The sequence below is a fragment of the Prunus avium genome, chromosome 1 (assembly GCF_965620075.1).
Source record: "Prunus avium chromosome 1, drPruAviu1.hap1.1, whole genome shotgun sequence".
In the NCBI taxonomy this organism is placed as follows: domain Eukaryota; kingdom Viridiplantae; phylum Streptophyta; class Magnoliopsida; order Rosales; family Rosaceae; genus Prunus; species Prunus avium.
In genome coordinates, this window is record NC_142284.1 from 3,328,545 (window position 1) to 3,347,910 (window position 19,366).

The 19,366-nt window shown below is 37.7% G+C and overlaps 2 protein-coding genes across 3 annotated transcripts; both read left to right on the forward strand.

The window, feature by feature from the left end:
- On the forward strand, positions 1–1,851 carry LOC110751232 (uncharacterized). The gene has a single exon (XM_088251593.1). The coding sequence runs from the start codon at positions 104–106 to the stop codon at positions 1,595–1,597; it is 1,494 nt and encodes a 497-aa protein (XP_088107719.1). The 5' UTR covers positions 1–103; the 3' UTR covers positions 1,598–1,851.
- A 7,646-nt stretch (positions 1,852–9,497) lies between these two features.
- Positions 9,498–14,874, forward strand: LOC110751236 (protein NPGR2). 2 transcript variants are annotated; one of them, XM_021951665.2, is made up of 6 exons: positions 9,498–9,805; positions 10,277–10,554; positions 11,449–11,701; positions 12,073–13,289; positions 13,646–13,799; positions 14,308–14,874. In XM_021951665.2, the coding sequence occupies exons 2-6, from the start codon at positions 10,297–10,299 to the stop codon at positions 14,622–14,624; spliced, it is 2,199 nt and encodes a 732-aa protein (XP_021807357.1). In that variant the 5' UTR covers positions 9,498–9,805; positions 10,277–10,296; the 3' UTR covers positions 14,625–14,874. The 2 variants fall into 2 exon arrangements, with proteins under 2 accessions (XP_021807357.1, XP_021807358.1); XM_021951666.2 differs by lacking the exon at positions 9,498–9,805 and having other exon boundaries at positions 9,850–10,554.
- The last annotated feature ends 4,492 nt before the right edge of the window (positions 14,875–19,366 follow it).

The following is a 19,366-nucleotide window of genomic DNA, read 5'->3' on the forward strand; positions in this document are numbered from 1 at the left end:
CAAAATGGACATATGCATGCTCCAGAATCCAGTATTTAAAAACCTCTATCATCTCTTGTAGCTCTCAGAATTTAGCTCAGCCTTGTAAAAGAATATTTTGAACATGGGAAGCGCTGCGAGGCTCGCTCTGTTTTCTTTGTTTTGCATTCAAATCCTTGCAGTGAGTGTAGTTGCAAGGAATGTAGTGAGTGTGGAGCATGATGAGGACGAAAAGAACTTAGCTTTTGGGAAGGGAGGGGGATTTGGTGGAGGAGGTGGGTTTGGCGGTGGAGGTGGAGGTGGTGGTTTTGGAGGCGGCGCTGGTGGAGGCGCTGGTGGTGGTGCTGGTGGTGGTGCTGGCGGTGGGGCTGGTGGTGGTTTTGGTGGTGGTGCTGGTGGCGGAGCTGGAGGTGGTGGCGGCTTTGGAGGTGGCAGTGGTGGAGGTGGAGGATTAGGTGGGGGGCATGGGATTGGTGGTGGTGCTGGTGGTGGATTTGGAAATGGTGGTGGCGTTGGTGGTGGGATTGGTAAAGGTGGTGGAGTAGGCAGTGGTGCCGGTGGTGGTTTTGGCAAGGGTGGTGGCATTGGGGGTGGAATTGGAAAGGGTGGTGGAGTTGGAGGAGGAGCTGGTGGTGGAATTGGGAAAGGTGGCGGTGTAGGTGGAGGAATTGGAAAAGGTGGTGGAGTTGGCGGTGGGATTGGTAAAGGTGGCGGAGTAGGCGGTGGTGCCGGTGGTGGTTTTGGCAAGGGTGGTGGCATTGGGGGTGGAATTGGAAAGGGTGGTGGAGTTGGAGGAGGAGCTGGTGGTGGATTTGGGAAAGGTGGCGGTGTAGGTGGAGGAATTGGAAAAGGTGGTGGAGTTGGCGGTGGGATTGGTAAAGGTGGCGGAGTAGGTGGTGGTGCCGGTGGTGGTTTTGGCAAGGGTGGTGGCATTGGAAAGGGTGGTGGAGTTGGAGGAGGAGCTGGTGGTGGATTTGGGAAAGGTGGCGGTGTCGGTGGAGGAATTGGAAAAGGTGGTGGAGCTGGTGGGGGCTTTGGAAAAGGAGGCGGCATTGGCAAGGGAGGTGGTGTAGGAGGAGGAGCTGGTGGTGGGTTCGGAAAAGGCGGTGGTGCTGGTGGTGGTTTTGGCAAGGGTGGGGGAGTCGATGGTGGAATTGGAAAAGGTGGTGGAGTTGGAGGAGGAGTTGGTGGTGGGTTTGGAAAAGGTGGTGGTGTTGGTGGAGGAATAGGAAAAGGTAGCGGTGTTGGTGGGGGAGCTGGTGGTGGCTTTGGAAAAGGTGGTGGAGTTGGAGGAGGAGCCGGAGGGGGATTTGGTAAGGGTGGTGGAGTAGGTGGTGGGATTGGCAAAGGTGGTGGTATTGGTGGAGGTGGAGGCATTGGGAAGGGTGGTGGAATTGGTGGTGGGGGTGGTTTTGGGAAAGGTGGTGGCATTGGAGGTGGAATCGGTAAAGGAGGGGGATTTGGTGGCGGCTCTGGTGGTGGGATTGGTGGCGGATTTGGCAAAGGTGGTGGTGTTGGAGGAGGAATAGGAGGAGGTTCCGGTGGTGGATTCGGTGGAGGTGCAGGTGGAGGTGGTGGATTTGGTGGCGGTGGCGGTGGAGGTATTGGGCACCACTGAACTTCACGTTCTGTGTGTTACACGTGCATGTGTATGAAGGAGGGACAGTGATTGAGTGATATTGTACTATTTCCTTTGCTGCTACCTTTTATTTATTTTGTTAAACAATTAATATTTAGAAGTAATTCTATCTGTGATCGATGATGACAAAAGTCTAGTCTGCTTCTCATACTATGCTGGGGTTGGGGGCAACAATATATCAGTGTACAATTTTTTTTTTCTTTCTGAAATTAAAAGAGTATTATTGGATTTAAGTTTTGGCGCAGGATTAACCCCTAGTAAATTTAACTAGCTAATTAATTGATTAATTAACAGTAAATGATCTATATCGAAACTAATTAACTGTGTTCATTTTAAAATTGAGTGTTTATTAAAGGAGAAAAAAAAAAAACTAGAGTGAGCTTTGCATATGCATTTGTCTGCAGCACTTATTGGTCAGCCAAACCTGCACACAGTAGAATTTAAGATGCCACCAACCAATTGGAATTTGGTCCATATTTTTCCCTTCTCCTGATCAGAGAAGTTAATAAAGATATATGCTTGCCACCAATCAATTGAAATTTGGTCCAAGTTTCCTTACTGCATGTGCCACTAGTTTTTTTATATTTTAGTCTAAATTAAAAAGGGGAGAGTTTCTCACACTACTAAAGTGTTATGGGATTTGAGCTTGAGACCACTGTCTGTAAGTTAAGATCTTTTTTATTTAGCTATACCCCATTAACGGATAACAACAAAAGTTAGTCCCTTACGGGTGCTGATAATTGTGAGATGCATTTTATAAATAAATTAGAAAATTAGATTAAAACTCAAATGTATTAGACTTTGTTGGGAATAAACCACGTTATTTTTATTTTCAATATAAACTCATTGACTATATATCCACGTCATCAAAGTTACCATAGTGAGTGAACCAAAATTTATACGTCGCATATTATTCCATTTTTTGAGTGTGTGTGCGTAATTTACCCTCCTACAACAACTGGTTTTTTTTTTCTTTTCTTTTTTTAATGCCAACCCCTTGCTTGTCTGAATTAATAATATTTATAATAGTTGCCGTGAGAAGAATTGTGAACATTATTAGCTAGTAATTTTGTTAGACGGATTGTAATTAATGGGTTTGCCAAAGAGGTTGTAAGATAATTAAGAGATTGACGTTCGCATGTATAGGTACAACTTTACCAGCTCCATATAAGCTGAAATTGTGAATCTATGGGAAGCGCTAGGAGGCTTGCTTTGTTTTATTTGTTTTGCATTCAAATCCTTGGCAAAGGCAGCGGTGGTTTCGGAAAGGGTGGTGGCATTGGGGCTGGAGTCGGAGGAGGAGCTGCGGGTGTAGGTGCAGGAATTGGAAAAGGTGGGGTAGCTGTCGTGGGCATTGGAAAAGGAGGAGGAGGCATTGACAAGGGAGCTGGTGGTGGGTTCGAAAAAGGCGGTAGGGCTGGTGGTGGTGGAAAAGGCGGCGGAGCTGGTGGGGGATTTGGAAAAGGTGGCGTTGTAGGCGGAGGAGCTGGTGGTGGATTTGGACATATGGGTTCAAGAAATGGAAGTGGTGCTGGCGGTGGCTTCGGAAAGGGTGGTGGCGGTCCTGATAATGTTCTATTTCTGGTAGTACCGCCTTCCATTAATTTTGTGTTAAACAATTAATATTTAGAAGTAATCTTATTTCTTTGTTTTTTTGTTGAAGCAATCTTATATATCAGTGTACATTATTATTTCTGAAATTGAAGGAGTATTATTTCCCTTATTTATTCTGTGTCTGGACAAACTTTTAGCGCAGGATTAATAGTAAATTTTACTAGTTAATTAATCAATTAATTAATAGTACTGGATCATCTTTGGACAAAGTAAAAGGTTTGAAAGGTTGAATATATATTACACGGCTGTCTTTGCGGAGCCAGTTTTTCCCTTCTTCTCCAGTTTCTTTTCTGTTTTTTTTCATAGGCTGGTGAGCACTGAGCTGATTTGTGATGGTATTTTGTTCTTTCGTTTGCTTACTTCTGTTTGTGTTCCGATGCCTTTTCTGGCCTTTTAATGAAAATCTCACTTGATAAAAAATATATAAATCGTTTTGAGTTTCTTTAGAACATCCACAATGGTAGTTCAATAGTTCAATGCAATAATTCAATAAATTGAACTATTTTGACATATATTGAATTGAATTGCAGTTTTACTTACAATGGTACAGTTCAAATAGCTTCATATCAATAGTTTTATTTACTTACATGTTTTTTTTTACATACTCAAATACAATAAAAGGGATAAATTTAATAACACTAAAAAATTGTACCATTGAAATATTCTCAAAGAGATCTTTAAAAAGAGACTAATTTTGAATATATATGAAAAAAATTAATTGTTGTAATTTTTCTATTGCATTGAACTATTGAACAACCATTGGGGATACTCTTAACAACATAATGCATTAATTGCTGTATTTTTTTTATTTTTTTTTATTGGCATGTGGGTCCCAAAATTAGTTTATAGAGGATTCATCACATAGCACCCTTTGTTGCAATTGCATCTATTGCAGTGAACTAAATCACACAATTGCAAGTGAAAGTTTACTATTTTAGTTCAATTTCATGCAATTTGCATTAATCCTAACAATTGTAGATGCTCTTATAATAGTAGTAGTCTAAACTGGAATGGTTATAAATTTCTATTTTTTTCTGTTAAGTTTCATTATTAGTTTTATTTTTCTTTGAAATAATTAGATAGGAAATGGAATTCGGTCCATAGTTTCCCCTTACGCTTAGGGTTTAGAAGATTTACTTCCTAGTTGTGTAGTTAACAATTCCTTCTACAATTGGGACTTTCGTACTTTCCTTTTTTCTTACACATGTAAACGCTATATAAACCTCATTATAGAGAAGAATACAATACAGAAAATTCTCCAAATATACCACCAAACCAATTGAAATTGTGTTTTAGCTCAGCCATCTAAAAGAATATTTTGTTTTGATAATGGGAAGCGCTTGGAGGCTTTTGTTTTCTTTGTTTTGCATTCAAATCCTTGCAGCGAGTGTGGTTGCGAGGAATATAGTGAGTGTGCGGCATGACGAGGAGGGAAAGAACTTAGCTTTTGGGAAGGGAGGGGGATTTGGCGGTGAAGGTGGTGGTTTTGGAGGCGTCGTTGGTAGTGGTGTTGGGAGTGGTCTTGGTGGTGGCATTGGTAAAAGTGGCGGGGTACGCGGTGGTGGCTTTGGAAAAGGACGACGCATTCTCAAGGGGGGTGGGGTTGGTGGTCGTGGTGGAGGAAGAGCTAGTGGTGGCAAGCATGGTGGATTCCATGGTGGTGTATATGGTGGAGTTCACAGCGGTGCTGGTGGTGGATTTGGAAAAGGTGCACTACAACAGACAGTGTTATAAGGAGAAAGAAAAAACTAGAGTGAGTGAGTGAGACCTTTTGCATATGCATTTGTCTGCTGCACAATACTGTAGAATATTTATTTTTTTTATGCTGAGAGAAAATTTGCGTTCCAATGTTTTATCTTACTAGTACAATAGTGTAGAATATTTATTTATTTTTTATTGAGAAAAAATGATAATAATTATTGATGAAACAACACAAAGTACAAAGCAACCATAATGCCGAATATGGGTACAATATCTTCTCCTAGTTGAAAGAAGACTTGGGGTATCAGAGAGAGGTTTTTTGGGTTTCGACTACCTACTGATTTATAGAATAACTATTTTGCAAGTGTCAATAAAACGCGTTTATTGAATTTGAGCTCAACTCCAATATTATGAGGGGTGCCTATTCTCACCTGTAATTATTATTTTCCAACCCGCTATAATTTTTATATATTATAAATATCTTTGTTTATGCATACCATATTTAGGTCACGTTCTAATCTGGTTGGGTGTTTGGCAGACATAATGAGGCCAATAACCATTCCAATGAAACTCCATTGAGGCCAATTCAAGTAGGAAGATATACGTACGAAAAACAAAAGAAACTCATCATGTCTGGCTCATTCTAGGGTTTAGGGCTTTCAAGTGATGTGTCCATGTTGGCAGCCAGCCATCTTATTAATAAGATTAGAGAGCTTAGTGCATTAGGGTTAGACGGGCTGGGAAAAATGGGGTATTATTAGAATAATAGCGGATGGGAAGAGTAGTTTGATATTTTCAGTTTCCCTTTTTCCCATACATAATTTTCCCAGTAATAATTCAAAAGTTTTACCTACTTAATTTATAGGGCTGAGATTTTCACCCGAAAAACTGACAAATAGGCCGACCTGACCCTATTTTTTAACCTGAAAAACCGACCATTTCGATGTCAGTCACTTATGGGGCGGTTTTTTGACCCGGACCTCCAACTCAAATACTCAATCTCTTACTACTATACCAACATGGTTCCTTGTTTAAAAATCGGATAGTATTACAAAAAAAAAAGAAAAAAAAAGTTGGGGTTTCCTAACATCACTCTAAGTATGAATCTGTTTTATGGTATCATGACATTGAAGTATTGAGTATGAATTTTTTATAAAATATATATAAGTATATACTATTAGAATTTTATTAGAATTTATTATTATTTTAATTTCCGTGTCCGTGTCTTAATTTTTTGAAATTTTTCGTGTCATTGTGTCGTGTTTTCGTGTCCCCATAATTGTGTCTGTGCAACATAAATGTTTTGAATGAACAATACATGTCACTCGTACCTACACAAGTTTTTTTCATTAATTATGTGAGAGAGTTCAAAAAATTGTTTGAAATAAAGTTGGGTTCTATAGGGGGTGGTTGACAGAGATGAGGGAAGATATAAGGCCATATGCATTGTTAAAAAATCACCTATGTTGAATTAGGGCTCGTTTGGGAGTGATTACGTAGAAGCGATTTTACTCATTAGTGATTTTAACATAATCACTTTATGTTAGTAGCGCTTTTCCGCAAAATCAATTTATTGTTTGGCTACCAACATAAAAGTGCTTTTATATTGTAAAAAAGTGATTTTGATGTTATTCGTAGCATTTGGCTTCCCAAAGAAAAAAGTGATTTTTTTGCCTTTTTTTGGTATTTTCATAATCAAACATTTTAAAATTGATAACCAATCACATAATATTAAATCTTGGGCATTCTTAAACGAAAATTGAAAATCTATAGCTTCAAATCATACTTCTTGAAAAAGAAACATGAATTACTTGACACAAATATCAAGTAGACAAAGAAGATTTGCAATTCTCTCGCGTTTGTCATCCATCTCTCGTGCACGAGTTACATTTTCTTGTACAATAGTCTCTTCCGTACTAGTCCTTCCATCATCTGTTTGGGGAAGTAACTCTTCATCATCATCATATGGTTGGAACTCTACATCCGTCATTGAATGAATTCTTATGAAGTTATGGAGAGCCATTGAAGCGACAATGACTTGTATTTATTTTTCCAAAGGAAAATTATGAATTTGACATACCATTCTCCATCACTTTTTCCAAACACCAAATGTTCTTTCAATTGTGCATCTTAGAGATGAATGCCTATGATTGAATATTTCTTTTTTCCCTCTTGATTGGCTTCCTCGTCGGAAATCCGGAAGATGATATCGCTCACCCCTATAAGGGCCTAAATATCATTTCATTTGTGAATAGCCAGCATCAACTAGATAATATTTACCTATACATGTGAATCAATAACAATATTAGTATTATTTGCTATATTTGATAAAAGAAACATATCCAAGGTGAAATAGTAAAGGAAAATATTGAACTTGATGACATTACTAACCAGTAGGTGGACGTGGAAATTTCAGTGTTGGAATTCTTAAGGCATCCATGAATATACGTGCATCGTGAGCAGAACCCTCCCATGCAGCCCAAGCAAATGTAAAGCACATATTAAATTCACATACAACCATGATATTTTGGGTAGTGATGCCTTTTCTGCCAATATAAGGTACTTGCCTTTCTCTAGGCACAACAACTGGTACATGTGTTCCATCAATTGCCCCGATGCAATTTTTAAAGTATGGCCAATATCGATTACCATCTTTAATTTTCTTCGGAACTCTCTTGAATTCAGGATCACTAGGACTTATGAGATCAGCAGCCATTCGAGATATAGCTTCTAATATTATCCCAAACCACCTTGACACAGTCCCCCCCTGAATTCTGGAACTTTTCTTGAAAACCTCAGTTCCCTTGTCATCCCATTTTGCTTTCTCTTGTTTTTATTTTTCTTCCCGACTTTCATTTTGGGATGGGTTAACTATATTGTTAGACATTTTCTAATAAACAAATTGGACAAAGAAAAAAAAAATAATGATGATTGTACAGTATAACAAGAAGTTTGGCTTAACATACAAGTATATAAGACAAAGCACAAACAAAAGGAAAAAAAAAACAGAAGCTAGTATCAAAGATGAAATGGGGGTGCACTTTCACACAACATGAAAACGTTTGCATCAGAAAAAGTGCTCAGACAAAACAACAAATTGAAACTAAGCATTAATACATAAACCAACAGTTCTGGTAAGTGTTCATGTCTCTAAGCATGTATAGGTTTTGTGTTATTCAAATCATCATTAAAATTCAATAGTTTTTTCTTAATATCTATGTGTCTATATGTGTCTCTCTTCCTCTCTTAATTTCTATATGGCAACCACATGACATTGACATCAATGTGGAATGAAGATTGCTTTACATGTTCATCTATGTCATATTCTTATGTCTGATGTGGGGAAGGGAGCTCAAAACACATTTATATAACCTAAAATTGCAAACTAACCCATCTAAACAGATTGCAATACGAAACAACTCTTTCTATTTCTATCGATTATTGCAAAAGAAGGTGTTTATAATAGCATTGAAATAGTATAGCCAACTGCTACGCTAGCTTTGACCCTTCTCTCTCTCTCTCTCTCTCTCTCTCTCTCTCTCACACATAAATTCAATTTCTGATTTTGATAATATTTTTACAAATAACTAGTAGTGATATATGAATCAAGAAGCATGAGAATTTCATAGTACTATATGCTAAAAAAGAAAAGGTAAAATAAAAAATTATCAAGATAAATATAGAAGTACATAAACAAATATAGTGAGAACATAGAGAATTTTCCTTAAAGAATGATAGCCTTACTTGCAGAGATTGTAGCGAGAGAGGGGGGAGCAAGAAGCTTTTGCAGAGAAAGAATAGAGGCAAGGACAAAGACATGATAATTAGGGTGGTTGAAACGTGTGGATTGTTTAAAAATTGCAGGGTTAGGCTTTTTGGCCATATTGTAAAATTAATAGGGATAATATTGGTATTGCAAAATTTTCATTAAAAGGAATCAAGTGATTCCCGATTTTTTGAAAAAATCACTTCCAGGGAAAAGCACCTCCCATGTACTTCTCCCTAAAATCATTTTAAGTGATTTTAATATCTATTTTAAGCGCTTTTAAATTTTTGCCAAACACCCTATTTTTTAAGCAAATGTGATCATACTCAATATGAAGTGATTTTGGCCCTCTCATAGTCACTCCCAAACGAGCCCTTAGTTAAAAACAAAAACAATAGAAAACAACTTCAATCTAAAGTACAAGAAATTCTTACAAAATAAAATAAAATAGAGTCATCGTTTCAATCATCTAAAGGCTCCGACCCAACCAAAAAAAAAAAAAAATAATAAAAAGAAGAAAGAAGAAGAAAATCACCTAAAAGGGTTAAACATAGGGAAAAATGGTAGCTACCCAATACATGCAAGTGGGCAAAATGCTTGACAGACAGAGAGGGAAATTACCTTGCTGGGGCCGGCAGTTGACCAAATATAAAGTGGAATGGGGTTCATTTTCAAAGTGGGCCCGGGGCATTTCCTTTCGAGTAGCCTGGCATTTCTTAAATTTAATTTAATAATGAATTATATTATTATTATTATTATAAATTAGAAGGATATAATTATACGTTTTGAAGTGATTAACAGGTGCCCAAAATCTTCCCTCTGTTCACACCTTTGAATGAAGACTCAGGGGGTTAGATTTCATAATTTAATGCAACAAACTCTGAGCTCCAGAGCTGTTAGGAATATATCAAGCAACACATACAAAGCAATATACAAGACTTTCCTGAGAAAAAGAATAAAAGAAGGGAAAAAAAAGGGTTATTGTTGCCTTGGATTCTTGGGTAACAGGAGAAGTCCAACTGACCTTTCCTTGGATGAATTGGAAAGAGATGCATGGGGAAGTTGATGGCTTGTGGGCTCAGTCAATGCTTTTTGCCAACCAAAAGGTACTTTCTTGGAAGGTGTTTTGATCTCAGCGGTTTTTATGCTTTGATGGGGTTTTCTCTTACTTCAACTTTATGTTCCAAAATCATTGTGTTTTCTCTGACTGTGGTGTTGGGCGTGCTGAATTGAAACTGGGTTTTAAGTATTTCTGCATTTTAAATCTTCCTTTGTTTTTTCATCTTTAATGAGCTGGTGGGGTGATTAGTGTTTGCAATTGGTGGTTGTTGGAGTCTATGAAGTGGGTTTCCAGAATACTATGTGAATTTTCCATTTGAGTGGAAAGCTTGGAATTTTGTTTTCTGGGAATCCGAATTTTTGAGTAAACAATGTGTTTATAGTGTCAATGGTTGTGTTTCTGATCATGATCTAAGAATATATGACCTACTAGGGCTGCTCTGTCATGTATGTTCTTTGAAGAGCTCTGCTTTTCTCATTTCTTTCAATTTTTGTTGTTGGTGCTAATTTGGAAACAGCTCAATTGGAATGATCCGGTATGAGAACTAAAAAGTGGATGAATAAGAGAAGATTCAGCATTAAAGGGAGGTTGCATAAGATGCTCAAGTGTATGCGTTCAGGGGAGCAATTAAGGGTAGATGAAATTGCTCATTCATCTGACTCCCTGGCAACTCGGGACTATTCAGCTAGTGGTGGCTACTCCGGTCGAGCAGGTGAGATTGAAACAAAGGTGGATAATAGCAATATTGAAGAAGCTGAGTCTTCTTTGCGTGAGAGTGGTTATCTCAACTATGAGGTTGGTTGCAATAAGTTTTGCATAACTCTTACTTTCTTGTTGGCTTTTGTTTTACTCCCTTGTATGTAAACCCTTATTGAATAAGTTGAACAACTTTAAGTCTTGAGAGAATCTGAATATCTTCATCACATGCTCGGAGCGGGTAGCAACTCATATTTTGGGACTGTTTCTTTGAGTTTATCCTTCTAATGGTTAATTTAAGGTTATTAGCTGTTTTACTATATACTATATAACTCAAATGAGTTCCTAATTTAGAATCATCTTCAGCGAAATTAGATATCCGGAAATGCAGTAAATAATTCAAGTACATAATTCCAATTTTGACAAAATCCTGAGTGCCATTGCTTGACATTTAGATGAAATTGGAAGTTAGCTTTAAAAAAATTCCAAAGACGGTATGATAGATTTGTTATAGTCCATGAATATGCACTGCAAGCTCCACCTGTGATGAAATGTTTATGAAGGGATTACACAGATGACATCAATTGTGAAGGCATGGTTGATGTTTGTGATAAATCAATGGCTTTAGTGATGCACTGGTTTACTAGTTATTTTGTAATTTTCTTTTTTCTTTTCTGAGAACCAGGACCTTGAATGGTAGGACATTTTGAAGCAGTGACTTATTGACTTTCACTGATTTCAAAAAATCACTAGTTTTGGATGATTATTATCATGGGGCACTCAACAGTGACACTGATCGAGGTTAAAGAATTAGGCCAATTTTCCTCTTGATTGGAGTCTCTAACACTTTTCTATAATAGGAGATTCTTAGGATTTCCCAAAATGACTTCATATCGGATCATCTGCGTTGTTACAGTTATATGCTACTGTGGTTTGCTTGGATCTTCCATATTCAGATAATTATTAAAGCTGAGAGATTTGCATATTTTATAGGAAGCAAGAGCTCTATTAGGAAGGCTTGAGTATCAAAAAGGTAACACAGAAGCTGCTCTTCATGTATTTGAAGGAATAGACATTGCTGCTGTGATTCCCAAGATGAAAGTCTCCATTTCTAGAAGATGCGAGCCCAACAGACGTCGTTCTCAAAGTGATGCTGTCCCACCCATGTCTATGCATGCTGTTAGTTTACTCCTTGAAGCTATTTTTCTTAAAGCAAAGTCGTTACAGGGTCTTGGACGGTTTGGAGGTATTCCTTCCATCTCCTGTTCACTTTCGAATTCCTGACTGTCTTATATATGTATATATGTATTCATACTTTTGTGACTTTCTTGCGTCTTGTCTAGGATGTATTCATCTCATGAGATTTGAATGAACCAGGGAACATCCTTTTGCTTCTAGAATTATAGGTAGTTTATAAAGGATATAGCTATAGTCAATCACACAATTACATTTCAAACCAAAACTGAAATTCTTACATGTGTTTTGATACATTACATAATTTGGCTGCGTCTGCTGAGCTTTATACATACAAATTTATGAACTTTGAAGATTATTGAGAAAGTACATTTTCATAATAATTTCTGCAGGGCTAATTTTACTTGCTGACCCATTTTGCAGAAGCTGCTCAATCATGCAAACTTATTTTGGATACTGTGGAATCTGCATTACCAGAAGGCTTGCCTGAAAACTTTGCTTCTGATTGTAAGTTGCAAGAGACTGTAGGCAAAGCGGTTGAGTTACTTCCAGAGTTGTGGATACTTGCTGGGGCTCCCCAGGAAGCCATCTTATCATACCGGCAGGCTCTCCTCTATCATTGGAATCTTGACATTGAAGTTACTTCAAAGATCGAAAAAGAATTTGCAGTTTTTCTTCTGTACAGTGGTTGTGATGCAAACCCTCCAAATCTACGTTCACAGATGGAAAGCTCCTTTGTGCCAAGAAACAACATAGAAGAGGCTGTTCTGCTGTTATTGATTCTTCTAAGGAAATTTGTTGCTGGAAGGATTGAATGGGACCCATCAATCCTTGATCATCTTTCTTTTGCCTTGTCCATTTCAGGGAAAATAAGGGCCCTAGCCCATCAGATTGAAGAATTGATTCCTGGAATTATGGGAAGACAAGAAAGATATTGCACCCTGGCACTCTGTTACTATGGGGAAGGTGATGACTTGGTTGCTTTGAATCTTTTAAGGAATGTTTTAAATAATCGAGAGAACACGGACTGCATTCTGGAATTATTACTGGCTTCTAAGATTTGCAGTGAGAATTTGGTTTGCATTGATGATGGGACCAAATATGCATACAAAGCACTTGCACGGTTGGATGGAAAATGCAGCCAAATGTTAAGTATTGCAAATTGCTTACTGGGTGTTTCCCTGTCGGTTAAATCCAGATCAGTCGCTTCTGATTCTGAAAGGATTTTGAAGCAGTCTGAAGCGTTACAAGCACTACAAACTGCTGAGAAAATTATGAGAGAGAGGAGTCCATATGTTGTATTTCATCTTTGTCTAGAACACGCTGACCAAAGGAAGTTAGATTTTGCACTTTATTATGCAAAGCAGCTATTAAAGCTTGAAGCTGGGTCCAGTACAAAAGCATATACTCTTTTGGCACGAATATTGTCAGCTCAAAAACGGTTCGTTGATGCTGAGACTGTAATCAATGCTGCTCTAGATCAGACAGGGAAGTGGGATCAAGGAGAACTTCTGCGAACTAAAGCAAGACTCCATATTGCACAAGGCCAGCTGAAGAATGCCATAGAAACATATACCCATCTTCTGGCTGTTCTTCAAGTTCGGACTAAGAACTTAGGTGCTGAAAAGAGGCTTCTAAAGGTAATAGTAATTAATGGTGATACATTTATTTTGAACCCCTGCCTGTTTGATATCTTTGAAAATCTGCTTTGCTGGCAAATCTTTTATTACTGTTAGCCAAAATTTGCATTCTTGCAGTACTTTAGCTGATTATAAAATTCATGGTTAGGTTTGCTATCACATTTGGGTTTGACAATATTTTACGCATTATTTGTTATTTGAGATGCGTAAAATATGCTATAAAAAATAAACATTGAAGTGGAGGAGAGGGGTTTAAAGCTTAGCTTTGAAGTCAGTACCCAATTAATGTTTACAGAAGACTGTTCCGAGGTAGCAAATTGTTGAATATATTACATTTCTATTTTTACATTGTACAGAGTAGGAGCAAGATTAATAGAAGCTTGGAAATGGAGACGTGGCATGATTTAGCTAATTTATACACAAGCTTGTCACAATGGCGTGATGCTGAGGTCTGTCTTTCAAAATCCCAGGCTATCAATCCTCATTCTGCTTCTAGATGGCATTCTACAGGTATATTGCTACTAATATATTTATGTAATACTGGTACTCTTTCCATCTTGGATGCTTATATTGATGCCTTTATTACTTCCTGATACTCATTTTCTCTGGTAGCAGAGAATCTCAGTTCTTGAAATATAATTTTAAAGTACAAAGTGAAGTCGCCATAGGGTGTAACTTTCGGACCAAATTATTCAAATTTGAAGTGCTATCTCTCTTTCATCAGCCTTCACTTCTAGCTTCCAGTAATGGAGTGGCAACTGCTTCTTTCAGTACTTATACAAAACTGTTGCTTCAAATAATGAACTTGTATTTTGATCTTGATCCTAAAAAACTTGCATAGAAGTTTTCCAAGTCATTTCTCTTGAAGTCAGTTTGAATAAAAACTTTTTGCCATTTTTCTGATCCTCCCCACATTGAAAGGAAACCATAGTACATTAGATGTTGAAAGACCAAAAATATGTTCAAAACTAGGTAAGGACCTCTTGTTATGGCATTTAAAACTTGGTTATTTTGCTAGGTTTATTCTATGAAGCTAAGGGTCTCCACCAAGAAGCCTTAGAATCATTCAGGAAGGCATTAGATGTTGAACCCACTCATGTCCCAAGCTTGATATCCACTGCCTGTATTCTCAGACAGTTTGGCGGGCAATCATTGCCAGTAGTCAGAAGCTTTCTCATGGATGCACTACGACTTGACAGAGGAAACCCGTCTGCTTGGTACAATCTCGGGCTGCTCTACAAAGCCGATGCGGGGGCATCAGCACTGGAAACTGCTGAGTGCTTTGAGGCAGCAGCTTTCCTTGAAGAACATGCACCAATTGAACCCTTCCGATGACCACCTATACTTCTAAACCTTCTAAACTATGTATGATTCTACTGCACCTTCTAAACTATGTATGATTCTTCTGCACCTTCTAAACCATGTATAATTCTTCTGCACCTTCTAAACTATGTATGATAGTCAATCAACGAGCGGTTTGTCAATTATACAAAAAGGTGAAAACATAGAATATGAAAAATTGTACCCTTATCTGTGTTGAATTTGCTTCACCCGAAATTATATTGAGTTCTAATCTATTGCTCTACCTTGCGACCTCCTATGCACAAGCTGTTTGTTTGGTGTTTTTGATTTCTTTTCCTAAACAAGATGGTATGATTCTGGATTATCTAAAGCGCTTTTGTGATAATGTTTCTTTGATGGACGCTATATTCACCCTTGCCAAAGCTAGTAGGCAATATGCATCTTTTTTATTATCGAAACTTTTCAGCTCTATGCGGGTGGCTAATTATTTCTCCAATACAGAGAGTATAACCAGTAAACTCAACGAAGTTTTGTTCATAATCAACACACACAACCAAGAAACCTCGAGAAAGTGAAGCCTAACCATGATTTTTATAAAACCATAGTCCTGAATTAGAAGCTTAACCAGGATTTTCCTAAACGTTTATTAGAAGCTTAAGCGTGACGTGTATTTGCTAACATCTTGATGAACAATCAAAAGTTGAAATGATATCATTTCGTGGCATGAAAAGCAGAAACATCTAATACGAAATTCATGTTTACTACCTTCACCTTGCTAGCAATTTGTAAAATGTATTCCCTCATTTCAACGTTAATGCAGAAGCTGCCATATCTTGCAAATAGATCTGCAATAATGGACCAGAAAATAATTCTGTAGAAGCCTCATATGAGGATTCAAGTCATGATACTATTGCCTTGGAAATATTTTTCTCAACACTTGACACGTGGTAAAAATAAAAATATTTGAAAATATGAAGAAACAGTTGAAAGGGAAATACATAAATTGGGATTTTCTGAAGTACAGGCTAACAAGTAATAGCCATTAGATCATTAGAAAGTTTCAGATCTGATAGTTTTCATACCACTTTTGTGAGAAGTACAGGGCATGCTCTGCATGAATATATGTGCACATATATCTTACATGTCAATGAGCAACCATGACAAATATTCAGCTTTTGATCATTTAAAGGGCTGTATCAATTATGTAAATGACAGCATTGTTTTTCAGATTTAAAGGGTTGGATCAATTATGTAAATTCAGCTTTAGATTCATGTTCATGTTTACATTAAAGTAAATATCTTATGAAATATTGGAGGAAACTAAGAATGACAGGAAAAACACAATACCAATCTTGCTTAGGTAGTGGCCATAATGGCTTGAGGTGAGTTCTTATGAGCTTGTGAGGTACCCTGATGTCTTAAGAGGGTCTAAGTCTACTTTCTGTTCCCGCGAGTAGTGTGTTTCATATAGGTGAGAGCATGTCTGATCCAGAAGGGCAAAGGGTTATGGCTGACTTGGAGGAGCTCAAAGCTTACGACATGGAGGAGATAGATGATTCCTTTTGTATCTTCTTGGAAGACAAATTGGACCTTGACGAGCCCCATGAAAACCAGATTGCATTGGTTGGGTATCAACAGTTAAAGAAGTGTTGAGATATGCATGGAGTAATATGGGGATCGTCAAAGTCATCAAGGCAAAGGCTAATGTTTACCCCATCACTGTAGGAGATGAAGCGGTGGCTAGGCGATTGCTGGATGGAAACCCCTGGTTTGTCAAGGGGTGCTTCATCTTTACTATTTAATTCATGCACTCTTCAGACTTCTTTTCATTTTACATTTACTCATCCTAGACTTCTTGTCTAATATCTAATAATTTCTGATTGCCTTTTCAATTATTTGCTAAATACTTAGAAAATGCATGAATGTTGCATGAAATAGTATTAGACACTGCAGTCATTTCCTTGTAGTCAATTAACAAGAACAGGGTACCTGAATTCGGTAAAAATAATTGACTGACCAGCTGAATTAAGAAATAAAGCAAAGTGAATTCCTTCACTGAAACTATTATGTTTGATGTTTTTAGGGATCAGGTTTTTGTTGCAGAGCCAAATATTCAGCAGAGTTATAATCAGAAATGTGCCTATAGATGTATGATGAAGTCTCCCTATTGAGAAGAAGTTAAGAACAATGAGAACTAATATATTATAGAATCTTGAAGACATCACAAGTAGAATGAACTTGTTTTTAATAGATACTCGATGGAACAAGGAAAGTGATTATGAAAAATCTGAGACATGGTTACCTTCAAGAAAATATGAGAAACCTGAAAGTGTATTTTACGCAACTGATCAAGTCAATTCCTCCATCTAACAAGAACCTGCCAAGGGACAGAGTGGGAAGAAAAATAGTGAAGCACGAGATCACTCTCTATCCAAAGTCTATGCCACCTATTACCCTAAGAATAAGAAGCAGCCGCCATAACTGACAAAAGTTCAGCCTCAAGAGCAGATCCCTATCCAAGAGAAGCCCCTAGGACAGCTCAAAACCGAACCAGTAGAATCACAAAAAATCACTCCATACCCCGAGAAACCCCTAACAACCCCGTCAAAATTCAACTTGAAACAAGAAGAACTAGGAGGATGCCAAAGTGAATGGAATAATTTGCGAAGCACCTACGTTTAATAGTGAAGGGGGCAATGATTGCTTGGGATTTACTTTCCTATTTTATAGATTTATTTCCTTGGTTAATTAAGGGATTTACTTTCCTATTTTATATAGTTGTCAAATCATTGTATAATTAGGAGATACTTTCCTAATCCTTTTCTATATCTAATTCCTTGTAAAGCACTCATGTAAACTCTTATATATACCTCCTTATGGAGAAGAATAAAAGAAGAACCTAACATATTCAAAACCCGTATTCATATTTTAGCATGGTATCAGAGCAATCGATCCTCGGTTGTCTCTAAATTCTCATATCAAAATTTCTCCTCCCCTCCTCTTCAAGGGGGGGAGGGGGAGTGAAAAAGGATCTGTTTCTTATTCTCATGGAGATTTTGCCTCTTTCTTGACTCCGACATACCCTTCTCTTCAGGGGGAGAAGAGAATGGAAGAGAAGTTTCTATGTTCTTAAGCCGTGTTCACAGGGTTTCTGTGTCCTTTAGCCGTGTTCACAGGGTTTCTGTGTTCCTTAGCCGTGTTCACAGGGTTTCTGTGTCCTTTAGCCGTGTTCACAGGGTTTCTGTGTCCTTTAGCCGTGTTCACAGGGTTTCTGTGTCCTTTAACCGAATTCACAGGGTTTCTGTGTTCTTTACATTCCTCGTATCGTATTCCTCATATCCTCGTATCGTATCCTTGTATCCTAAATCGAATTCCTCATATCGTCTTCCTCTTATCCAAAATCACATCCCTCATATCGTATTCCTCGTATTTCCAGTTTCAGATTCAGGCCTAAACCCGAATCCTCATATACTCTTATCCCGAAACCCTAAACACATCTTTTTTCTTTTATTCTTCAATCATTCCACTGTCATGGATATCGTTTCCAAAACCACCGAATCCACTTTCTTATATTGAAAATAAAATAAAAATAAATAAAAAAATAAAAAAAATGCTGAGGACGTCATTCAGAAGGCACAGAGCCTGCATATCAGATTCCAAAAAAAGGAAGAATCGTGGTAAACCTCCAGTTCACTACGAAGCAGATCTTAATGCAAAGGGGAAATATCCCATCAACAATTATGTATCCCTCAACAGATTATCAGAGTCACGGGTACACTTTGTGAAGCAGTTAGCCGACATACCTGTTCCCAACAGTGTAACTGAAGCACTAGAAGACCAAAAATGGGAAGAAGACATGAATGAAGAAATGCGAGCTATCCAGAAGAATGGCACATGGGCACAATGTGTCTCATAGGAATGCAGTTGATCGAATCTTAAGACTCACAAAAGCATGCGGTCAATCCTGATGTTCTACTTTTCATATGTCCTCTCAAAAATTCGCGTGGATTATCGACTTGGGTGCTACGAATTTCATGACTCGCTTACCAAGTTGGGCATTTGACGTATATGCACCAACTTGAGGAGGAGTGTTGAAGTGAGTCTCCTAATTAATCAAGGAGATTTATTTCCTTGATTAATTAAGGGATTTACTTTCCTATTTTATAGATTTATTTCCTTGGTTAATTAAGGGATTTACTTTCCTATTTTATATAGTTGTCAAATCATTGTATAATTAGGAGATACTTTCCTAATCCTTTTCTATATCTAATTCCTTGTAAAGCACTCATGTAAACTCTTATATATACCTCCTTATGGAGAAGAATAAAAGAAGAACCTAACATATTCAAAACCCGTATTCATATTTTAGCAAGTGTATGTCGATATATGTAACGTGTACAGTCGCACCATTTCTGCAGAAGCAATAAAACTACCTATAACAGAAAACTAAATATCTTGCTTGGTATAAAGTAATATTGTACTTGTATATGTGAACAGAAAGCTGATAGAGAAAGCGTTGAATGACTATGCGTTAGGAGACATCCCTTTGAGAGTGACTCTGCGTTAGTGGTTCAGTTCATGCATACATAGTTAGTGGTTCAGTTCATGCATAGTCAGTGGAAGTCCTCACATCCCTTTCTTTGTGGTTGGTGCTCCTGTCGCAGTGTAAAGCTTTATCGCATACTTGTATTGTATGGACCTTATTTTGTTGTCATTAGTATTATTGATGATAATAGAAATAGAAACTGTCTGTCTATGTTTTTTTTTTTTTTTTG